Source organism: Heteronotia binoei, chromosome 6 (genome assembly GCF_032191835.1).
Source record: "Heteronotia binoei isolate CCM8104 ecotype False Entrance Well chromosome 6, APGP_CSIRO_Hbin_v1, whole genome shotgun sequence".
NCBI lineage: Eukaryota > Metazoa > Chordata > Lepidosauria > Squamata > Gekkonidae > Heteronotia > Heteronotia binoei.
The window spans coordinates 129,706,864-129,732,151 of NC_083228.1; the positions used below are offsets into that span (position 1 = coordinate 129,706,864).

Sequence of the window (25,288 nt, forward strand, 5' to 3'; positions counted from 1 at the left end):
AGAAACCCTGTTCCTAGAAACATAGAGTTGGAAGGGACCTCCAGGGTCATCTAGTCCAGCCCCCTGCACAATGCAGGAAACTCACAAACACTTCCCCCTAAATTCACAGGATCTTCATTGCTGTCAGATGGCCATCTAATCTCTATTCAAAAACCTCCAAGGAAGGAGAGCCCACCACCTCCCGAGGAAGCCTGTTCCACTGAGGAATAGCTCCTCTGTCAGGAAGTTCTTTCTAATGTTGAGCCAGAAACTCTTTTGATTTAATTTCAACCCAATGGTTCCAGTCCTACCTTCTGAGGCCACAGAAAACAATTCCACACCATCCTCTTCATGACAGCCCTTCAAGTACTTGAAGATGGTGATCATATCACCTCTCAGCCGCCTCCTCTTCAGGCTAAACTTCCCCTCTGGCAAGATAGTTATTCTCTTCTCAATAAGAGCAATAACTCTGTTGGCCTGTTTACAGCCCTGCAAGGCTACCTCTAAACCCTTTGCCATCCAGACGAATAGTCTTAGTATACGGGACCTTAAGCTTAGAACTGGAGAATTACCGTCCCCTCTCAAGATGTATGTTTCTTTGTTTTTTACAAAGATACTGTTTCACTTGTTGGACCAGAGCCTCTTCTAGGTTCAAGGTCACACTACTCTGGCTCTGAACCAGATTCTGTTTCTGGTGTAGTCTCTCCTCTCATTAGAGACTCTCAAAAGCCACCATTCTCTGATCCATACACTCTTCAACTGCTTCAACCAACTGCCTAACTGTCCCCTCTAGAAAGTTAGCAGAAGTTCCCCCAACCAGAGTAAGTTTTATTAGCTGTCGCTCATATGCACTGCCTGCCTCTAAGCCTGCATAAACCTGCTGTCCGTCACAGTCCCCTTGCTGGATGTCAAGTCATGGAGGTATCTGGACTCTCTGTGACAAATCTGGACCTGCGTAATCCAGTGAGGTTCTGAATTCACACCGGAGGGAATGGATACACATTCCCACCTGTACTTTCATGCAAAGCGAATGTATATTCCCAATTATTGATTCTAGTGGTATGAAAAGTTCCCATTAGCCATGATATCTGGACTAGAATCACTATGCATGTGTCAGCCTACCCACCAATCTTCACTAGGGGGCAGAATCTTTTCTACACTGCTTGCTTGTTTCCCCAAAACACCCATCCATTTGCAATCTCTTAAAAACACTGAGATACCTTTTCTAGCACTTCCGTTAACTTTCTTTTTGAAGATTTATATTCTCCCAGAAAAATAAATAATGCATAAGCAGTGCCCATCTGTCTGCATGAGTGCTAGGGAGTGTTTTTTTGAAAATAAAAACCACATGAAATTAAAATGAAATTAAGGAACAGCACGATTATCGCAGGAGGAGTGCTGTAAACAGGGTAGGTTATACGCAAGGTGTACACAGGGTTGTGAAGGAAACACTTAAGGCTGCCTCCACCCTGCTGAAAGCAGTGGGACTTTCACTGGGAAGGGGCTCTGTGGCAGAGCATCTCCTTGGCATGCAGAAGGTCCCAGATTAAATCTTCAGCACCTCCAGTAAAAAAAAGATTAGGTGGTCGGTGATGTGAAAAACCTCTGCCTGCGACTCTGGAGAGCTGTGGCCAGTCTGAGACCAGGGGTGGCCAAACTGTGGCTTGGGAGCCACATGTGGCTCTTTCACACACATTTTGTGGCTCTCAAAGCCCCCACTGGTCAGCTTGGAGAAGGCATTTGTCTCTTTAAATCATTTCTCCAAGTCAGCCAGCAGCTTGGAGAATGCATTTAACGTTGCTTTCTTTCCACCTCCACCTCCCTCATCTTCCTTCCTTCCTTCCTTCCTTCCTTCCTTCCTTCCTTCCTTCCTTCCTTCCTTCCTTCCTTGTGGCTCTCAAACATTTGATATTCATGTCTTGCAGCTCTCAAACATCTGATGTGGCTCTTACGTTAAGCAAGTTTGGCCACCCCTGGAGTAGACAATACTGACCTAATGGACTGGTGGTGAGATTCAATATAAGGCAGCTTCATGTGCTCTTAAGATAGCATGCACAGGATAAGGCTTATGAGGGTTTTTAAAAGAGGCATACATTGCAGACAAAGTGAAAGCATGTTTCATACATTATATTATGTAAGGTGGTGGAGGAAAGTGCCGTCAAGTCACAGTGGACCCCGTGGGGTTTTCAAGGCAAGAGTAGTCCACGGGTGGTTTGCCATTGCCTGCCTCTCTGTCACAACCCTGGTATTTCTTGGAGGTGTCCCACCCAAATACTAGTCAAGGCAGGGCCAAACCTGATAAGCTCTCCAAGATCTGATGTGTTTGGGCTAGTCTAGGCTATCCAGGTGATCAGGACATTGTATGTACACACTTCAGCTATTTAAGTCTACCCAGGGCTTTTTTTTTGTAGCAGGAACTCCTTTGCATATTAGGCCACACACCCCTGATGTAGCCAATCCTCCAAGAGCTTACAGGGCTCTTAATACAGAAGGATTGGCTACATCAGGGATGTGTGACCTAATATGCAAAAGAGTTCCTGCTACAACAAAAAGTCTTGAGTCTACCTCTTAAAAAATGCCCAGTGTGAGTGCAACAAATGCATATATCATACAGATATTCTCAGGGCTTTTTTTGTAGCAGGAATTCCTTTGCATATTAGGCCACACCCACCGGATGTAGCCAATCCTCCTGGAGCTTACAAGGCTCTTATTACAGGGCCTACTGTAAGCTCTTGGAGGACTAGCTACATCAGGGGTGTGTGGTCTAATATGCAAAGGAATTCCTGCTACAAAAAAGCCATGGATATGCTCATAAGGGAGTCACGAACAGCTGCAACTCAAAGGTGAGGGTTCCATCAGCAGCAAATGGATTCATCTCTGCTTGACCCTGAGGCTCTGCCTGTTCCCAGGACTTGCCCATGTCCACCCTGGGGATTGTAGAGCAGATGTGTTTTCCAGGTGTTTTGGATTCGGAGTATGGCAAGCAGGGAGAGGGGTTTTAAGATTCTTCACCATGCTGCTTTCCCAAACTGAAAGGGCCAAAGGGAGCTTCTATTTGCCCCATTGGGGAAACTTCTTGGTATACAGATAGCCCCTAGGAAGGTAAGCAGTGATTCCCCAGGCCCATTTCAGCCCGCCCCCCTCCCCACCAAAAAAAAAAGACACAGGAAGAAAGGATTGCACTCCCTTTCCCTGTGTGCCATGGTGTCCAAATCTGAAATGCCTAATCTAAATTTCATTCTCACAAAAAGGTAAAGGTAGTCCCCTGTGCAAGCACCGAGTCGTTACCAACCCATGGGGTGGCATCACATTACGATGTTTTCTTGGCAAACTTTTTATGGGGTGGTTTGCCACTGCCTTCCCTCTCATAGCCTAAACTAAAGTGTACCCAGAACTCCCAGAGCACATCTGCTTGACAGTTCCCAAGGCAGACACAGGCACAGTCCTGGAATTTCATATGGTTAGGGTTTTGGAGTCACATCTGTCTCATACAAGGTAAACAGAGCTGTAGTTTATCCAGACCTCTTTAAAACGACTACAATACTTCATTTAAAAAAAATTATTATATTTCCATGAGTGTGAATTTTAAGACCTTGCTAATTACTTTAACATAGAGCCCCGTGGCACACAGTGGTAAAGCTGCAGTACTGCAGTCCGAGCTCTCTGCTCATGACCTGAGTTTGCTCCCAGCGGAAGCTGGGTTCAGGTAGCCCGCTCAAGGCTGACTCAGCCTTCCATTCTTCTGAGGTCGGTAAAATGAGTACCCAGCTTGCTGGGGGGAAAGTGTAGACGACTGGGGAAGGCAATGGCAAACCACCCCATGAAAAGCCTGCCGTGAAAAAGTTATGATGCAACGTCACCCCAGAGTCGGAAACGACTGGTGCTTGCACAGGGGACTACCTTTACCTTTAATTACTTTTAAAGGGTTAACTGTGGGTCCATAGCATTGGATTCCATTAAATTCAGGGAGCAAGGGACTCTGAATGCCTAATCTAAGTTTTAATCTCACAAAAAAGGAAAAGGTAGTCCCCTGTGCAAGCACCGGAAGGCTGCAGGAAACATTCTCAACCTGTATGTCACCTTTCTCAAAGAAGAACCAGTACAGGCTGGCACAGGCTTTAAGATCTGTGTCAATAAAAAAAGGAACGCCGGAAAGGTGACTTCCAGTATATCCAAACAGTGGATTTGACTTCACCCCTTCCTTCACCCCAGTCTCATTTAGATAAATGAAGCGGCACATAATTCTCTCAAGTGACATCCTTATATGTCTTCTCAGCCAGCTCTGCTGATGCTACAGATTTCTGATTGCTAAATTTCCAAGTGTTTGAACATCTGGGTCAGCATGGCTTAGCCAACTCGGCACAAGAGGATTTTGACAAGCCCATGAAAAGCATCCACAAGCTATTAAGAACAAAAAGGTCACAGTCGAGATGCCGCCAGACCTTTGGGACTCCTGGAAACTCGGTGTGACTGACAGAGGAAGGAGGGAACTATAACATCTCCTTTTTTCCAAAAGCACAGGGTATCAGCTATCTTCCAGGGTCAAATACTACATTGGATGGCTCAGTGGTTTTGATGGAGGGGGGAAAAACTGTGTTGTACTTACGGGCTTTTTTTGTAGCAGGAGTTTCTTTGCATGTTAGGCCATGCCCGCCCCCCCCCCCGCGATGTAGCCAATCCTCCAAGAGGTTACAGGGCTCTTCTTACAGGGCCTGCTGTAAGCTCCAAGAGGATTGGCTACATCAGGGGTATGTGGCCTAATATGCAAAGAAGTTCCTGCTACAAAAAAAGCCCCGCCTGTAACTGTTGTTCATCGAGGTGCTCTCTATGTAGGCACATATGGGTGGGTGGGGGACTGTGCTTGCATGAGCCAGCTACCAGAGGCTCTTTTCCAGCTCAATCTGGCATTTTTAACACTCCAAGGAGAGCCCCTCCCCAGCAGAGTATTTTGGAGGTTCTCAAAGTACGTGAGCGTTTGCAAGGCAGGTTAAAAATACCAGATCGAGCTGGAAGAGCGCCTCTGGTGGCTGGCCTGTGCAAGCGCAGTCCCCCCTGTGTGGTAGGTGGGACTGCACAGATGACTGACGGTAAACCCACATTTCATAGTGCTTTTGCTGCTGGCAGTGTATCAAACATATAAACACCTGTTTCTCCAGAAACAGCAGTTAATTATCCATGTCCTAACTTATGGGAAAGAAACTTCCATCTGTGAGGCAGCTCTGATATTCCGGCTTGCTCAGATGAGTAAATATTTCCCAGGTGGGGCTAAATGAGAATCAAAGGTTTCCTTGGTCTTCTGGAAGAAATATTCTTCCCCCTCCCCTCAGCCAGACCTTGATATTATGTGCGCGATCACAACTCTTACTTCGGTATCATCTTTGAGGCTGCGTCTGTTTGGACTGTGCCCTTCTTTGATTTCTACTGTGTATTAATTTTAATATAGAGAAGCAAATTCAGTTCATCATAAGAGCTGTCTGGGCATGCTGGGCAAATAACATATTCAGCCCATAATCTTGCTTCGATAAAAGCTCTTTCATGAGAAACATATGCTGGCATGAAGCAGTCCTCTAAAATTCACAGGCATCTAGAGCAGGACAACTTCCCCTGCCATCAATTTGCCTCCACCAATCTTTGCTAAAAGGCACTGAAGAAAAAGAAGCAGATATTGGATTTATATCCCGCCCTCCGCTCCAAATCTCAGAGACTCAGAGCGGTAACAACCCCACCCCCCCACATCACACACCCTGTGTGGTAGGTGGGGCTGAGAGAGCTCTTACAGCAGCTGCCCTCTCAAGGACAACTCCTGCGAGGGCTATGGCTGACCCAAAGCCATTTCAGCAGCTGCAAGTGGAGGAGTGGAGAATCAAACCCGGTTTTCCCAGATAACAGCCCGCACACTTAATCAATACATCAAACTGGCTCAAACTAAAATACCTAGCTGTTCTTGCAAGTCTTTTTGAGCCCAGTTCACACACATACCACTGGGGATCTTGGTGACGAATCTTTGTTTCAAAACAAGAAAATGGTTGTCGTTTAGAAGTGCCTTTTTTCCACCGGGAAACTTAAGAGAAGAGAGGAACAGCTAAGTGGTTTCGGAAGTAAGGAGCATGAGGAATCTAAGGGCATGAAGGCCCAGGTGAGGCTAGCAAAACAAGGTGCCATGGCAACAGCAGACACACCTGGGAAATTATGGATCAGTCATTTCTCACCTACTCTAGGTGTTAATCAGTTTAAGCAAACTAGGGAGACTATGATTCCAGAGGAGAAATCCAGAGGAGAGCCCCTGCTCTGCAAACTGGAGAGCTAGTTTGGTGTAGTGGTTAAGTGCATGGACTCTTATCTCGGAAAACCAGGTTTGATTCCCCACTCCTCCACTTGCAGCTGCTGGAATGGGCTTGGGTCAGCCATAGCTCTCACAGGAGTTGTCCTTGAAAGGGCAGCTGCTGTGAGAGCCCTCTCAGACCCACCCACCTCACAGGGTTGTGGGGGGAGAAGATATAGGAGATTGTAAGCTGCTCTGAGTCTCTGATTCAGAGAGAAGGGTGGGGTATAAATCTGCAGTCTTCTTCTTCAGTGCAGAAGATCACAGGTTCAATTCCTGCCATTTCTAGTTATGGATCAAGCAGCAGGTGATGCAAAAGACCTCTGTCTGAGACCCTGGAAAGCTGCCTCCAGCCTGAATAGACAATACTGACTCTTATGGACTAAGGGTCTGATTCCATATAAGGTTGCTTCATGTGTGTTGCTGCACAAATAGAACAACTGTCATGTGGTACCCTGGTGAGCAGCTGTGGTTTAGTGGCAGAGCACCTGCTTTGCATACAAAAAGTCACAGGTTCAGTCCCCTGCATCTCCATTTAAACTTATCAGGTAGCAAGTGGTACGGACAGTGCTTTTTTTGTTGAAAAAGTCCAGCAGGAACTCATTTACATATTTGGCCGCACCCCCTGACATCACCATTGTTTCACACAGGGCTTTTTGTAGAAAAAGCCCAGCAGGGACTCATTTGCATATTAGACCACAGCTCCTGACACAAAGCCATCCGGAACTGCGTTCCTGCTCAAACAAAGCCCTGGGTACGAGAGACCTTTGCCCAAGACCCTGGGAAGCCTGTGCCAGTCGGGGGAGACAATACTGACCTCGACAGACCAACTGGCACCTTTATGTGATGAACAAGTTTTGAATAGCCATTTCACCAGATGCACATACTGGGTCTTTTATTAAAGCCACAAAGCACGGGAAGTACTGGCTGTGACGTAGTTGTGCAAAATTCCGATGTCTTTGCTTTGTGCCTTAGTTTTGCTAAGCTAGTTAATGCCTGTGATGACTTGGGAACCTCGCGTCCTTGTCAAGTCCTCAGGAGAAAGGATCAGACATCTTGGCGGCTTCTGATTCGACAATGTCAACCTAATGCTCCCTCTAAGCTGTGGAGTCTTGTGAGCAAAAATTCTACTTTGGGAGCTGCGGGCATTACAGTTCTGAGCTACTGAACGAATTAGTTTGCTGTGGGGCCATTTTGCCTGAGCGGAGACAAAGATGTTTGAACCGGAGGCTAAAAAACTGAGTTGACTCACGCTAACCCAGCTTAGAGGGAACAATGATCAGCACCAAAGGCTACTGTCCTGAATGGTCACTGTGCTGTCTTATGCACGGTTATATTTTACACAGAAAGGTCAGGACAATCTGGGTCTCTTGTGATTTTTAACAGTTTATTTGGGGCACTTTTATTATCAATCAATCCTATGAACAAATTCCATCAGCAACAGACAATTTCCGCTGCAGAGCACATTTCCTCTTCCACTAGTACTTCTGCTTGCTCAAGATCAGTGGTTTCCAGTGTGCCCTTGTACCAGCAGAAATGCCGGCACAAGCGAAAGCACAGGGTGACAGAGACTATAATGGAACTCCTTCATAGAGCACGTCACTGTTTTTATTGTCATTGTTCTCTCCTTTTGCAATCCATGTCGGGTCGCATGGTTTGTAACACGTATTGGGGTGGATCCTACCCTACCATTTCACCAAGCGCAGTTGATTTGTTTGCTTACTGAAACATTTATACCCTACCTCTCCTTTTGTCCGAAGCCTTCCTTTAATCTATGGAGGCTGCTTTCAATTCAAGCAGTTCTTTCTATTGGAGGAAGAGCCACTGAAGTAGAAGGCACCTTAGGCTGTGATCACACACACTAAATAATGCACTTTCAATCCACGTTCAATGCATGACACTTGTTGGGTCATGTTGGACCAAGCATTCTCTCCCGTTCTCTAACCTACTTCGCAGGGCTGTTGTGAGGATAAAAACTGGGAAGGGAGAGCTATCTTTGCTTCTACAGAGCTACCAACATATGGTGGTGAGAAGCTAGTCCAAAGTATGGAAGAGAGAAATATTCTCCTCTCTTGTAGGGTCAATCAGGGCTTTTTTTTTTTGTAGCAGGAACTCCTTTGCATATGAGGCCACACACCCCTGATGTAGCCAATCCTCCTAGAGCTTACAGTCAGGGCCGGCTCAACCACTAGGCAAACTAGGTGGTTGCCTAGGGCGCCAGGAGGGTGGGGGTGCCAAATTGGGCTCCTCACCCCCCTCCCGATGCCCCAGCCAAGCACCTAGTCTGCCTGCCTCCCCCACCCACCACCCGCCACCACCGCTGCTGCCCACCCCTCCATTCCCTTCTCTTTGCCTCTTCCTCCGAGTCTCCCCCCTCCTCCTCCCTCCCTTTGGACTCTTTCCCACCCCATGTCAATTTCAATGTTGGAACCGGCTCTAGTTCCGGCTATTTAAAGCCCCCCCTTCCTGGCTGATCACTCATTCGCGGGAAGTGGGGAGGGGTGGAGTCAGCGGCAGTAGGGTGGTGCTTTCAGGACGCTGGTCCTGACAGACCGTAAGTGCCTCCTGGCCCCTGGCGCAGTTTTACCCACAATTGAGTGATTGGCCGGGGAGGGGGGGGGGGTTTAGATAGCCGGAACGCGGTGCTAGAGCTGGTTCTGGCACTGAAATTGACATGGGGTGGGGAAGGGTCTGAAGGGAGGGAGGAGGAGGAGGCACGGCAGGGAGGGGGGGAGGTGTGGAGCCATGGGGGGGGAGGCACAGGGGCGCTTGGGAGGGCACCAGGCAGTGAGTCTGCCTAGGGTGCCATGGGGTGTCGGGTCGCCCCTGCTTACAGTAGACCCTGTAAGAAGAGCCCTGTAAGCTTTTGGAGGATTGGCTACATCAGAGGTGTGTGGCCTAATATGCAAAGGAGTTCCTGCTACAAAAAAAGCCCTGGGGTCAATGGATGTCCAATAATTTAAAGTTACTGTGTACTTGTTAGTTCCTTCAATGTACTCCCCTCCCCACCCCATTTTTTTCTCTTCCTGCTAGGACTGATCTGGAGAGCTGATTTGTGTGCACAGCATACAAATTTGAGATTTGAGGGTTGCTATTTTATTTCAGCTTCATCTGAAAATGTTTTTAACTGTTATCATAAGCTGCTCTGAACTGTGAGGAAAGGTGGAACATAACTGCTTTAATAAACAAGGAAAAAGCAGGATTCTGAAAGTTGGGGGGGGGGCCAAGGTGAAGAGGAATGTATGACAACATAGAATTTGGTCAACAGAATCGGAACAAATGTCGCTACCTGCTGTGTTCGATGTCACGGGTCTTGCAATCGCTTCTGACTTGGTTTCGCAGAGAAAGTCATCGATGGAAGGGCTCAGGAGGGGTCTGCTTTCTTGCTGCTCATTCACCAGCTAGGGGCAGGGGTAGGGAGAGAAGAGAAAGGGGTCAACTTCCTGAAACGGGCATGAAGCATTTTTAAAAGCACATAACAAAATGGATATAGCCATCGGGTGGAAGGCAGGTGATAAAAAGCGGAAGCCATACAGACAAGTTTACGTTTTTCATGTGGAACTATATTTTCCTTCTTCCTGTGCTAAAACATTTATATGCAGGTTTCCGAAGATAAATTAAACATGATTTGGGAGCGTGTTAAACTGCATGGTTTAACATCTCTGTAGCCAATAGGGACATTTGCCTTTTTGACCTAACAGTTATTATGTGCCTGCTGAGTCCTCAGTCAGCAATGAAACATGCCCTGGGGTCTAGGTGGAAAAGCACCAAGAGATTCAGCTCTGACTCAAAAGGCAAGAGGAGATATCAGAAGTGGGATGCAACCCAATCTGCCAATAGGAGAAGGCTGCACAGCTACCTAAGTCAAAGCACCCCAGTTGAGAAGTCCAACTAAGGGGCACTGATGCAGGAGGTAAGTAGGGTCAGGACTTGTTCCACCTTTGAATCCAGGTTGGGGAGGGCTTGACAAGGAAAAGAAGTAGTAGTAGAAGAAGACTGCAGATTTATACCCCGCCCTTCTCTCTGAATCAGAGACTCAGAGCATCTTACAATCTCCTCTATCTTCTCCCCCCACAACAGATACCCTGTGAGGTGGGTGGGGCTGAGAGGTCTCTCACAGCAGCTGCCCTTTCAAGGACAACTCCTGCAATAGCTATGGCTGACCCAAGGACATTCCAGCAGCTGCAAGTGGAGGAGTGGGGAATCAAACCCAGTTCTCCCAGATAAGAGTCCGCACACTTAACCACTACACCAAACTGGCTCTCTCTACACCAAACTGGTCACCTGAAAACAGGGCTCAACTGCCTATCACCAAGGTGCCCCCTCATAGCTCTTCTTCATCTGCATGCTCCGACCTACCTGACCATCTTTCTCCTGCTTGCTTCCCCTCCTATAACCCATGCTCAGTTGCCTGTACCACTCGCATACCCTTTCCCCAACCAGCACTCGCCAGTGTATGCAGGGAACCACTTCCACACCATCCACATCCCCAATGATGCTGAACGGCTGAGAGCACAGGTAGAGAAACAATTAGATCAAAAAAGGGGGAGGATCAGTATGCAGACAGGTGATAAGGGAGGTTGCCTGGGTAGGGGATCAGAGGCAGTGAGCCCCACCAGAAGCCAAGAACTCTGGCATCTGCCTCACCTCAGGGTATGCCAATGCCAGGACAGGGTAAAACCTGACCAAGGGCTGGAGGAAGAATAGGGAGCCAACCAGCCTCCACAAACGGGACGAATCCTAGCCATATAATCTGACTAGTCCTTCATGGGGTTGATGTATACATGGGTAGATCCACCATCCTCTAGCCTAAGGAGACTGAGTCAGTCATCCTCCAATGGAAAAGCAACTTAAGTTGGTGAAAGGCGCCATCTTTGGTCAGTGGTGTGGGATTATCCCACTATCCATACATGTGCAGAGTAATGCCCCCCCCCAAACCTACACTAAAGGTGGGTTCTTGGAGCAAGCCATGCAAATAACTGCAATTCAACTATTGGCCCAGGAATCCTGGAGGTTTTTTGCCTTCCTCTGGGCATTGCAGTGGGACTGAGAGGGGTAAACTGTGAATTTCCTACATTGTGCAGGTGGCTGGAATAGGTGTCCCTTGGGGGACCCTTCCAGCTGTGTTTCTATGTTGTGCAGGAGTTCAGTTTACCCCCAGCCACCAGTAACAAAGGAGGTGAATGGCAGCATCACCTGGGTTGGGACCTCCTAGTCAGTGGCGGGGCAGGCCCAGGAGGCGACGGATGCACCCTGCTTGGTGGTGGAAAGCAGGGGTGGAATTCTAGCAGGAGCTCCTTTGCATATTAGGCCATACACCCCTGATGTAGCCAATCCTCCTAGAGCTTACAAGGCTCTTTTTTGTAAGCTCCAGGAGGATTGGCTACATCAAGGGTGTGTGGTCTAATATGCAAAGGAGCTCCTGCTAGAATTCCAGCCCTGGTGGAAAGTGCTATCATGTTGCAGCCATCTTGTGATTACCCTGTAAGGCAGGGGTTGTCTTAACGTGCAGCCCGTGGGCGGGATCAGGCCCCCGGATGGCTCTTATCAGGCCCGCAAGCAAGTCTGCTTCCCTCTCCCTCTTTCTTGCTTCTTTCTGTGCCACAGCTTGCTTTGCCAGGATTTCTCAATCATACAGGAGCTACAGAGAAAAGCCTCTGTTTTCTCCATTGGCTGAGGCTCCTCTCTTGGGGAGGAAGTGGGGCGGGGAGGGAGAGCTTGCTTTGATACTGACCACAATATTGCAAGATTACTAATACTTTAAGCACGTTTCATTTTAGTTTTTTAAAAAGACATCTTTAATTATTTTTGTCTGTGACCTTTATAAGTTTGTATCTCGGCTACCTGGCATTACGTTTTACGGCACACATGGCCCAGCCTGACAACGACTCATTTATGTCAGATCCAGCCCTCATAAAAAATGAGTTCGAAACCCCTACTGTAAGATTTTCAAGGTGTGTTCAGAGGTGGTTTGCCATTTTCTGCCTCTGTGTAGCAAACCTGGTATTCCTTGGAGGTCTCCCATCCAAATAATAACCAGGGCTGACCCTGCTTAGCTTCCAAAATCTGATGAGATCAAGCTAGCTTGGGCTATCCAGGCGAGGAATGAGGGAATTCCGTGAACCAGGACTGCTCACACATCCTGCCCCCTTCCCGCAAACAGATGCTGGCCCTTTCACCACACAAAAATCTTCACCCTCATCGGTCTATTTGAGCCACATTCCATCGGGAATCGCACAGTAGTCAACTAACTGAATTTATTTCAGCATGCGTTTTCATGACTCAAAGCTCACTTGCTCAACTTTGAATCACGCAAGCGCATGCTGAAATAAATGCTGTCAGTCTTTAAGGTGCTCTCTGACTCCTGCGCGATTTCTCCACCAATGGAGAATCAGTGCTTTTTTCAAAATAGATGGGCTAAATAGGGAAGAATTCAAGGGCATAAAGTACAGTTCAGATCACACACTGTGAGCACAGCAGGCCATTCCCACGACTCCAAGGCTCTGTTTTATGACCTGTTTCATTTAGATCCTCCATTCAGGGACTGAACATAAACCAGCTGGCAAGAATTGGCCTATCCTGTGATATTAGTTATTACTTTAAAAAAAAATATATATCTTGCTTTCTTCCCTGACTGGAAACCCAGAGTTGCTTTTCACATACCCTCCTCTCCTCTGCTTAATCCTCACAGCAACAACTTTCGAAAGTAAATTAGACTGAGAGATTGTGGCCCCTTCCAGACGGCCTTTGTAATCCATTTCAGTAGCAGCTTGCGAATGGATTTTTTGTGCCAACTTGGACACAACCATTTTAGCAACTGGCTGCTAACGGATTCTATTTACATGTTCATACAAAGCCACTTGCATCCCCTTGGCAAAGCAGGGCTGAGCCATTTCTGAGGTAAACTGTTTCTTCCATTTTCAAAGGCACGTGATATTAAAGGTGTGGGGGAAGATCTGTATGACCTTGTTTTTAAGGTTATTTCTTTTGGTTGTATCATCACAGACAGAGAGATTCAGCAGTTCTTCTTCCCAAGAGACCCCAGGAAGTTCTATGAAGGGAACTCCAACAGAGACTTCTTAGTATCCTCACTAAACTAGGGTACAGGGAAACAAAGTCATGACAACTAAAGTGGTAAGTTTATCTGGGAGGTTCCTCACTCCTAAAAATGTACAATAAAAAAGCAAAAGGCAGATACGAATTGGAGAAAAAGACTACTGGGCAAATAGAGAACATAGTTGAACTTGACTCTGAAATAAAAGAACTGTTTCCCCTCCCCTCTGAAATTTGGTGGTGGGAGGGAAGATAACACAGCTTCTCAAGCTTCCAAAACCAAACTTTTATTTTATTCTCTGTGATTAGATTTTTTCCAGCGTCATGAAGGGCTCTAATTCAACTCCAGAAGTATGGGGAAGGGGAAAAGGGGGGGGGGATTAACTCTTCTGCCCCTCATATGGTTTTGTCAATTTGAACCAACTTTTGACCTTCCTGTGATTTTTAGTTCTTGAAGGGGGGGATTGATCTGTCTTATTTTCCAAGGGTAACCAAAATGCAGGTGGGATGGTTATTTTCAGTAAAGGCAGAAGAGTTAAACCTCTTTTGACCCTTCCTCACTTGTTTTGGTATTTCTTTGTCTTTAAAATGCTAGCAAAATTCAGCTGCGGACTTCAGTGTCCCTTGACTTCTGGCCTTCCTTGGATGAAGGAACAAGAGTGCCTGGTGAGAGGGGCTAGATCTGAGTCCAGTAGCACCTTGGAGATCAACAAAATTTTGGGGCATGAGCTTTTGAGAACCAAACCTTCCTTTGTCAGATAAGATCCGTCATGTGAGTAGATAGCTGAACTGATGGACAGGAGGGTAGAAGGGGAAGGAGGTTCTCAGAGTGGAAAAAGAAAACATGGCTGAGGTAAGTCCTTAACTGTAGAGGGCAGAAGAAAAGCAGGGTACTTTGGGAGTGTTCGCTTTCAGGGTAAGAAGGTAATTTTGGGTATTCAGACAGTGGTAATTTGGGGTGGAGGACTGGTAAACAATATGCACACTTTTGATGAATGGTAGGTTAGGAGCAGAATACTGAAGACAAGTCTGCCAAGAAAACGTTGTGATGTGATGTCACCTCATGAATCAGTGATGACTCGGTGCTTACACAAGGGACTACCTTTACCTTTTAAATCTGTGCTCATGGTCACATTTAGAATAGGTGAGAGTTACTGTTCTACTTGGGATAGCTGAGTGGTGCAGTGGTTAGGAACAGCAGACTCTGTTCCATCATGAGGTCATCTGAGGCATGTGTGAACATGCCCACCCATGGAAAACAAGAACTTCAAGAGGAACTCGGAGGATTCTAAGTCCCTAACCCTTGCATGCTTTTAACACAATATATTTTCTCTCTATCCAGATAATCAATTATTCCCAAGGTGATTTGCAATGCTTCCTGTGACAATTCCTGCAATGGGGTTTCCACAGAAGAAAGTGTTGTGGCAACAGTGCAAGCTGGGGAACTGCATGGTGGTGGCATTTCAGGCATCTTCTTAGGGGTGAGTGCTCTGCTTCATATCATTTTCTCAATGCGCATGCCTGAGAATTTTGCCATGCTTTATGACCTTAGAAGACACTAGGCTTAAGAGTTTTGCAAAACATTTTTTAAAAAATCAGAAAAACAGAATGACCATGAGATAATGCCCTGACCAGGGGAAAGGGGAGTGTTATGTGAATGGTTCCCAGGGCTTTTTTTGTAGCCTTGTAATATGAGCCTTGAAAGCTCCAGGAAGATTGGCTACATCCGGTGGGTATGGCCTAATATGCAAAGGAGTTCCTGCTACAAAAAAGCCCTGATGGTTCCTAAGACTGAGACCACTAGTGAAAAAAGAAAAAGGAGTATCTACTCTTTCATCTGCACACTGTGACAAAATGGTCGCTCCAGCCATGGAGATATGGTGGGGTGCTTGGGGGAACACCCCACACAATCCACCCTGTCACAGTATTGTCATTCAAACGTTACTGGCACAGAAGCACCTGCACTGCAGTAGTAATAAATGACTCACTCCTAAGAAGATACAACTGCTAGGAATCCATGATGTGCTCACTTGCACTTTTGAGGATGCTTCGCAACAGAGCTTAAAATGATTGTCCAAATCCAGTTCCATCTACAGGAGTTTCCCTACTCATAGCAATGGTAGGACAGCCATGTAGAAGCATGGGTCCTTCCTTCAAAGAAATGAGAGAAGCTTATTTTTTCTGCAGTGGGGACCCAAAGCGGATTACCACATTCTTCCCTACTCCATTTTATCCTCACAACAACCCTGTGAGGTAGGTTAGGCTGAGAGGGTATGACTGGCCCAAGGTCATTGACAAGCTTCCATGGCACATTTGAACCTGGGTTTTCCCAGATTTCCCAGCCTGACCACTACACCATGCAGGCTCTCAAGCTTTTACAACTAGTGCCATCATGTTTTTCTTCAAATGCCTTAAGGCTTAGAACAAAGTCTGAGTCCAGTGGCACCTTTAAGACCAATGAAGTTTAATTCTGGTTATAAGCTTTTGCGTGCATGCACACTTCTTCAGAGAAATCAGAACAAAAACAGGAAACAGAATTAAACTTTGTTGGTCTTGAAGGTGCCACTGGACTCAAGCTTTGTTCTTTCACTTCAGACAAACATGGCTATCCACCTGAACTGATCTTCATGAAGACTTTAAAGTAGTTTTAGTAACAGAGCAGACAAATTCACAGGTCCATCAACATCTATTAGCTACAATGATTAAATGGAACCTTCATGTTCAGGAACTATCTGTTGCAACTGGGTGAGACTTTGGCCTCCTTGTCCAGGATGTAGGCATTCCAAGAGCAACACTGGGAGGGCTTCTGGTGTCCTGGCCCCACTGGTGGACCTCCTGATGGCACTGTTTGTTTTTTGGCCACTGTGTGACATAGTGTTGAACTGGATGGGCCACTGGCCTGATCTAACATGGCTTCTCTTATGTTTTTTTATTTATTTTATTTTTTATTAATTTATATCCCGCCCTTCCCAACAAGTGGCTCAGGGCGGCTCACAGCATAAAATTCCACGTAATAACATTTAAGCATAAAACAGTTAAAATTAATTAATACATTTAAAATTATAAAATATTTAAAATTATTTAAAATTTAAAATTTTAATGTTGTGAGAACTGTAATACTGCCCCCTAGGATATAGTTCATAATAAAAATCTCTTTTCTCTCCACTGTTCTCGTATAAGAATCATAAAGAGAAGATAGACAACAGATTTTTCAGAATGTTGAAAGTCGTGTCACAACACTGACCTAATTGCCCATCATGTGGATCCTTTGTGTTCTACTGTAGCATCAAGTCAAATAAGTTTCTAAATTACTACAAAATTACCACAAGCCTGACCAAAAAGGGACTGGTATCTATTGCACTGGTTTTCAAAGATGTATAGTGGATAGAAGGGAGCCCTGTGGCAGAGCGGTAAGCTGCTGTACTGCAGTCCAAGCTCTGCTCATGCCCTGAGTTCGATCCTGGTGGAAGCTAGATTTACATAGCCAGCTCAAGATTGACCAGCTCAAGCCTTCTATCCTTCTGAGATTGGTAAAATGAGTACCCAGCTTGCTGGATGTAAAGTGTAGATGACTGGGGAAGGCAATGGCAAACCATCCAGTAACAAAAAGTCTGCCGAGAAAATGTTGTGATGTGACATCACCCCACAGGTTGGTACATATGAAGCTGCCTTATACTGAATCAGACCCTCTGTCCATCAAAGTCAGTATTGTCTACTCAGACTGGCAGCGGCTCTCCAAGGTCTCAAGCTGAGGTTTTTCATGCCTACTTGCCTGGACCCTTTTTAGTTGGAGATGCCGGGGACTGAACTTGGGACCTTTTGCTTATCAAGCAGATGCTCTACCACTGAGCCACCATCCCTCCCTAAATGAATAACGATTTAATGCTTGCACAGGGGACTAGCTTTACCTTTATAGTGGATAGAGCTTGTGGGCTAGGTGTGGGGAGCCCTGGGCTCAAACCTGCAGTGTTCACAATGACAAAGGGAGCTTTGACTTGCCGAAACCTATACCCTTCTTGGTCTTTAAGGTGCAACTGGACTCAAATCTTGCTCTTCTGCGTCAGACTAACCTGGCTGTCCACCTGAAATGATGCTGACTTTGTAGCTTTAGGCCAATTTCACGCTCTTTCAGGCTTATCTACCTCTCTGGGTTGCTGATAAAATGGAGGAGGGGAGAACCACGTGTACTACCCAGATCTCTTTGAAGGAGAGGCAGGATAAATACATAAGATATCTTTTGGAGGAAAGAACTTCTTGCTCATTTCCAGCCCTGCCTTCTCTCCACACTATCCTGAGGGAACGGTGTTTATATTGTTGAGGAATTCAGAATGGCAAATCTGTGACTTCTGATGTATTGAAGAACTGTCACGTATGGCTGGAAAGTATTCTTTTTAAAATGCTATTTTATGTAGCCTTTTGCTTCTCCGATAGCAAAATCCTCTCTGCCTGTAAGAGTGGCCTGTTTTCCCCAATTGTAATAGGACCGTGCCCTGGAATTGCATTTATGCATAAGGATAACTGATGTAACTTTCAAATTTGCATCGCCAGAAAAGAAGGTTGCTTGCTGGCATAATTTTTTTTTTTTTTTATGCAGCTTAAAATCTTCGGAGCAACTAATGCTGGGAGAGAAAGTATATCTGTAAAATATTTTTTTGTGTGTGTTGCAAGGTGTCTGTAGACAGTTTTGAAAATGTTTTACCAGACAGATTCCAGCGCGGAAGACAACCAATCTGATTTCAAGCTGCAGTCCAAGTGGGAAAATATTAGTTTCTGGACGGTAATCAGCAAGCCAGACATGAGAATAAAAACCCATTCCCTCTGGCCTAGCTTATTTGCTCTGATTGCGATCTGTATCACATCTGAAAGCAATCCTGACCATTGGGTGACATTTATCTTTAACTTGCTTTAAAATGTTTCTGGTTTTGTTCTTTGATCTTCTATAAAACTACATTTGTTCTCTTCCTGATTGTACGGAAGGTAATGGAGTCTGTCAGCACAATCCACTGTGAAGTTCTCCTGTTGAAGCACCACTGACATTAAAGCGCCACTGACATTAAAGACAAAACACACCACAATGCTCAGAGTTGACCGCATTTCAATGGGTTTTCTGTAGGAGAAACTGTTGGTAGACTTTGTGAGGATGTCTAGTAATATGCTTTTTCTGAGGCCTTAGACAGAAGAAGATAAAGATCGCAGGTCTCAGTCTTTCCACGGAATGGAAACTGCAGATTTATACCCCGCCCTTCTCTCTGAATCAGAGAACAGCTTACAACCTCCTCTATCTTCTTCCCCCACAACAGACACCCTCTGAGGTGGGTGGGGCTGAGAGGGCTCTCACAGCAGCTGCCCTTTCAAGGACAACGCCTGTGATAGCTATGGCTAACCCAAGGCCATTCCAGCAGCTGTAAGTGGAGGAGTGGGGAATCAAACCCGGTTCTCCCAGATAAGAGTCCGCACACTTCACCGCTACACCAAACTGGCTCTCAATGGTATAAAAGGGGAAAGCTTTCCATTTCCACTTAGTTTTGCTATTTGAGATGGGCTCTCTCCTACTCTGGCATTAGCATTTTAAAGAAAGAAACCCATGTCCTTTTAAATGGTGACTTTTCTTCTTTAAAAATGTTAATAGGAGAGTACTGGGGAATGAGCTGATTTTGATGAGACTGGCAATGCAATCCTAAACAGAATTACACCCTTGTGAATCCACTGAAGTCAACTGTCTCACAAGGGTATAAATCTGATTTGAATTGCACTATTTGGCATCTGAAGGGTTACATACACTCTCTCTTGTGTGTGCACTCTCTCTCTCTTCCCTGCACAGCCCCAAGTCAAATAAAGGCTGCAGGAACTGCAGATTGCATTTTATAGATAGAGCAAAAATCATCAAAGAGAATCCTTGGTTAGATGTTGAAAACAGCGAGTTTCTAGTTCTCATGCTTGATGGAAAGAACTATGAACAGTTTCTGCTAAATGCTCAGAAGCTAGAAGACATGTATAGATTTTGCAACTGCCAGGTGATCAGACATTATCAGCACAGGTCCCAGTGCCTCCCCTCCCATACAAAGTTAATAGTCCTGCGTTTACACATTCCAGTCCTCCTTTCCTATCTGTAACAACGATATTACCTAAATGTTGCATATTATGTCTAATTTAACCCAATTGCAGAATCTGCCAATTTTGAGATTGAATCCCCTAATGTGATCTCTAGGTATATAGATAGTTTCTGTTAGGGAGTGAAGGGGTCATCATGAATCCCTTCTCCCAAAATGAGTTGCTGGCATGGGGCAACAATTGGGTTTTACTTATATGGCTAAGCCAGCCTCCCTATTTGCATTGGAAAGGCAGCAGAGTACTAAAATTACCATTCCAGAGCTATGAATTTTGGACGGATGTACTCTGAGAGCCCTGTAGCGCAGAGTGGTAAAGCTGCAAGTACTGCAGTCGGAGCCCTCTGCTCACGACCTGAGTTTGATCCCAGCGGAAGCTGGTTCAGGTAGCCGGCTCCAGGTTGACTCAGTCTTCCATCCTTCCGAGGTCGGTAAAATGAGTACCCAGCTTGCAGGGGGGGGAAGTGTAGATGACTGGGGAAAGCAATGGCAAACCATCCCGTAAAAAGTCTGCCATGAAAACGTGAAAGCAACGTCACTCCAGAATCGAAAATGACTGGTGCTTGCTCAGGGGACTACCTTTACCTTTTTACGGTGAGAGGGCTACAGGAACGGAAAGCTATAATATTCCAATTATTATGTGCCGGCAAGTCACAACCGAATCATGGTGTTCCCATTACCATGAGGTTTTCAAGGAGAAAGATTAAAAAAACCCAGCTTTCCTACCTGTAACTGAAAATCTTCGAGTGGTCATCTGTGCAGTCACACTGATGGGATAAGGTGCCAACGCCGATCTCGATCGGTAAACTTGAAAGCTGCGGATTTCCGCGCCGACGTCCCAGTGCGCATGCCCAGAAGCCCCACTGCGCATGCCCACTGAGACGAGCAGACATCCCGCCAGTTCCTTCTGACTGCTGCGTCAGCCCACAGATGGACCGGCCACAGAGAGGAAGGAGGGTGGGGAGTGTGACTGCACAGATGACCACTCAAAGATCATCAGTTACAGGTAGGAAACCTGTTTATCTTCTTCGTAGTCTCTGTGCATCACACTGATGGGAGATTAGCAAGCCAAGGTCCTACCTGGAGGCGGGTGCAACGGTCCATCAGCAGGAAATAGATTGCAGCACCGCACAGCCCATCGAAGACTCCTGGCATCCACGCAAGTCCAGCGCATAATGTTGCACGAAGGTATGCTCAGAGGACCAGGTGGCAGCTCTGCAGATGTCCTGGAGTGGAACACCCTTCATAAATGCTGCCGAAGTCGCCATGGCTCGGGTGGAGTGAGCTTGAATGAGTCCTGGAAGAGGCTTTTTACTCAGTAGATAACAAAGTCTAATGGTTTCTGTTATCCACTTCGACAGTCTTTGAGATGAAATCCTCTGCCCTAGAGAAGACTGGGCATAGGAAACAAAGAGTCTGAAGTCCCTCCGAGAGGGATGCATGCAATGCAGATAGAATGGCAGCGCCTGCTTAACATCCAGGGCATGTAGTCTGCGCTCATTGTCAGTAGCCGGGTTAGGGAAGAACACCGGCAAGCAAATCTCCATGTTCAAATGAAACGCCGAGACCACCTTGGGAAGAAAGGTGATATCGGGCCGAAAAATCACGCCTTCCTTGGTGAAACACAAATAGGGAGCGTCGTATCGAAGAGCTGCTAGCTCCCCCACCCGTCTTGCAGACATAATGGCTACTAGAAAGGCCGTCTTCCAAGCCAACAATTGGAGGGAGCAAGTGACCATCGGCTCAAAGGGCCTCCCCGACAGGGCCCGAAGAACCAGAGACAAGTCCCAAGCTGGGGTAGGCTGTCGCACCGCTGCGTACAATCTAGTAATGCCCTTAAGAAACCGCTTGGTATCCGGATGAGCAAACACAGAATGACCATCAAGCTGGGAATGATGAGCTGAGATGGCCGCCAAATAAACTCAAACCGATGAAACTGTTAACCCTTTATCCAAAAGGGAAAGCAGAAAATCAAAAATTGTAGGCAAGCCTGCCACAACTGGATCTCTGGAACAACCCGAGGAAAACTGAACGAACTTTGCCCACTTATAGGAGTAGGCTTTCCAAGTAGAGGGTTTCCTGCTGTTCAGCATGACAAATTTAACCCTATCAGAAAGAGGAGTCACTGGAGGTGCCAGGCAGTCAGCTTCAGCTGTGGGACATCGTGATGTACCACCTGACCCCTGTGCGAAAGAAGAAGATCTGGGGCCTGGGGAAAGTGGTGAAACACTCCGTTGGCGAGACGAAGGACCAGCGGGAACCAATGTTGTCTGGGCCACCAAGGTGTCACGAGGATGCCCACCAGCCCTTCCCGTAGAATCTTCTGAACCACTCTGGTGATTAAGGGGATAGGAGAGAAGATGTACACCCGGTGGTGATTCCACGGTACGAGAAGACCGCCCCCAAGGGACAAGGGATCCGCCCCTCCCCGGCAGCAGAAGAGTGCGCACTTTCTGTTGTTGCGGGTGGTGAACACGTCCAGCACGGGCATCCCCCAGCGATGGAAGACGGGTTGCAGAAACTCCCAGTTGAGGCTCCCCCCCGACTGAGGAAGTCTGCATGGACGTAGCCACCAACGACACCCCCATCACGATGCACATCTCCCATAAGGTCAGGGCCAGCATACAGAGTCTGCGGGAAACCGTACCTCCCTGTCTGTTCACATATGCCATCGCTGTAGTGTTGTCTGTCATGACAGCCACTGTCTTGCCCTTGAGGAACTTGTGGAATGACTGGATTGCACGAAAAATCGCTAGAAGTTCTAGGAAATTTATATGGTGGTGTGCATGGTACTGGGGCCATCTGTCTCCCACGCAAAGACCGTTCATATGTGCACCCCAGCCCCACAGAGAGGCATCCGAGGTTATTGTAACTGACTGGGACTCTCTGTGAAAGGGCGCACCTTCCATCAGGTGACGCTTCTGTGCCCACCAGGTGAGGGACGACAGGATCTCTGGCAGGATGGTCAGTAGATGCGAGGGAGGGTCCCGACCGCACCTGAAGTGCATTAGAAACCAAAGCTGCAGGGGTCTCATACGCAACTGTGCAAAGACCAGAACCGAGGTGGTGACAGCCATAAGACCCAGCAGCCGCTGGATTTGATGAGCTGTGCCTGTTGGGTTGCGCTGGAGCGAGCGGACTAGCTGTATTATGTCATCTGCCTGGTTCGGTGGGAGGAAAGCCCTGCAAGCAAGGGAGTCCAGAATAGCCCCTATGAACTGAACCCTCTGAGAGGGCTGGAGATGGGATTTTTTGTGATTCACCTGCAGGCCCTGGTCCCGCAGAAGAGAGAGAGTAGTGGTGATGTGCTGCAACAGAGTGTCGCTTGATCCTGCCACCAGAAGCCAGTCGTCTATGTATGGAAACAGGGTTATACCCTGTAAACGTAAATGGGCTGCAATCACCACCATAGTCTTTGTGAAGACCCTGGGGGCCGTAGAGAGGCCAAAGGGCAGTGCATGGTACTGAAAATGGTCTGATCCAATTATGAAACGTAAGAACTTCCTGTGGAGAGGGTGGATGGAAACGTGGAAATACACGTCCTTAGATCCAGCGTAGCCATCCAGTCCCTGCGATTCAGAAGAGGAAGAATGCTTGGCAAGGAGGTCATCTTGAACTTGTGGTAGATGATAAACAAATTCAGAGCCCAGAGGTCCATGATGGGACGAAGACCCCCATCCCGTTTTGGAACTATGAAGTAACGGGAATAGAAGCTGAGACCTCTTTGACTCGGGGGAACCTGTTCGATGGCTTTCTTTTGAAGAAGAGATTGGACTTCTTCTTTTAAGGTGTCTGTGGGGCTGGTGGAGACGAAGGTGGGGGTGGGAGGATTCTGGAAGAACTCTATTACATAGCCCCGTTTGATTATGCCCAAGACCCACTGGTCAGAGGTGATTTTGGACCATGCCCGGAAATATGGGGAAAGGCGGGTATGGCCCATAATGGCAGGCTGGCACTGGAGCAGGCCCAAAGGGCAGTCAAAGTCCCTGCTTGGACTGTTTCGGCCCCTTCTGTCGGGACGACTGGGTTGAGGACGGAGAGTATTTTGCCTTGGCCGCATACGGGGGCTTGGAGAAAGGCGAGATAGACTTTGGCCGCCATGGTTGGTCCGGTGATTTAGAATACGGCTTCCTGTTCCAAGGTTTTGGCCACTGTTGCTTAGTTTGAGAGCGAGGTGTAGAGACTCCCAAATTTTTGGACGTCTTGATGCTCTTGTCCATCTCCTGCAACACGGTATCCGTCGTTGCGCTGAACAGACCTGTGCCATCAAATGGCAAGTCCTCAATGTAAGCCTGTGTATCTGGCTGGAGGGCAGTGGACCGCAACCAGGAATGGCGTCTTAAAGTGATGGCTGTGGTCAAGGTTTTCGCACAAGTGTCCCCCGAATGTTTGGAGGAATTCAGCTGCTGCTTGGCCAGGGTCATTCCCACCTTCTGGAGTTTCTTAAGAGCATTTCTGCTCTGTTCCAGGAGGCTAGGTAGGAGCTTCGACACCTGATCCCAAAGGGCATATTGGTATCGGCCCATACAGGCTGCATAGTTGGCAATTTTGACACCCAGCAACCCAGCTGAATACAGTCTCCTGCCCATATTGTCCAACTTCTTCCCCTCCTTATCCGTGGGAGTAGAGTGAGTCTTCTTTGCCTTGGAGGATGATGAAACTATGACAGAGTTCGGCTTAGGGTGATTATACAGAAACTCTGCGCCGGCTTCCTGAATGCGATACATGTGGTCCAGCCGCCGGGATGATATGGGTGTGGACACCGGCTTGTCCCACGAGGATTTTGCAGTGTGCAACATAACGTTGGTAAGGGGCAAAGCCACTGTGGTGGACGTGTCCATCTGGACAATGTCGAAGACATTATCAGTGATGACTGGTTGTGGTTGAATGGTGGTGAGGGACAACGACTGGGCCATTCGCTTAATGAGGTCTCCATAGGATTTTAAGTCCTCAGAAGGCGAGATAGGCTGCTCCTCTGTGGACTTCTGTGATGGGGAGGGTTTCCCGGGTGAGGATGTCTCTTGCTCCTCTGCAGAAGACCCTTCGTGGGATCTAGGGGATGCATCCAGCGAGTCGGACTGCTCAGACAAGTGCGGAGCTGGAGGTGAAATCGGGCCCGCAGAGCCAGCCTTTGCCCTTTCTGAAGGGACCCGTTGGCTATGCTCCCAATGGGGTTTTTTGACCTCGGGCGGTTTCGACACCGAAGCTGATGGAGCTCGTCTTGGCGGTCGGTATGATGTTCGGGACTGATAGGACGCCTCGGAAGACTGATCCCAGTTGTTCTGACGCGGAGGAAGCCAGGGGAAGGAGGGTTGCATGGGGTACGCTCCATACAAATATTGCCACTGCCTCTGATCCCAAGGAATCTGAGTAGAAGGGCGCGGAAGATCGACCTCTCGATGCCTGGGTGAGCGGCTTCTGCGGGATCGATCCTGAGGTTCCTTCCCTTGATCCCGGGGGAGTGGGCTTTGGGATCGAAAGCTCCTGACTCGATCCGGAGGGCTCTTGTCGATGCCGGATCGTTGCCCTAGTTCAATCTCCTGGTCAGATTCTGAGGAGATGACGAGTTCCGTCGACATCGAAGTGATCGGTGGGCTTGCCTGACGACCTGGCAAAGCGAATAGCTTCAGTGGTGGGACGATCGGTGCCGTCGGGTCCGATGGGGAGGTCGGAGAGGCTGAGGAGATGGATTTGTGTTTCGGTTTATCCAGTCTTTTATCCTTCCTTTTCTTCTCTCCCTGCGATCCCTTATCCTCTTTATGCCGTTTAGCAGGCGTGGAGGACTCCGACATAACAGCCGAGCCCGGACGCTTGTTAGGGCGGTCGG

General features: G+C 47.4%; 1 protein-coding gene across 6 annotated transcripts in view; it reads right to left on the bottom strand.

Annotated features, from left to right (window-relative positions):
- PEX5L (peroxisomal biogenesis factor 5 like) overlaps window positions 1-25,288 on the bottom strand; it is a 307,015-nt gene that overhangs the window by 73,802 nt on the left and 207,925 nt on the right. For all 6 annotated transcript variants that reach the window (XM_060242567.1, XM_060242566.1, XM_060242563.1 and 3 more), the window contains one exon: window positions 9,591-9,702. In XM_060242567.1, coding sequence (XP_060098550.1) covers window positions 9,591-9,702 — 112 coding nt within the window. The remainder of the gene's footprint in view (window positions 1-9,590; window positions 9,703-25,288) is intronic.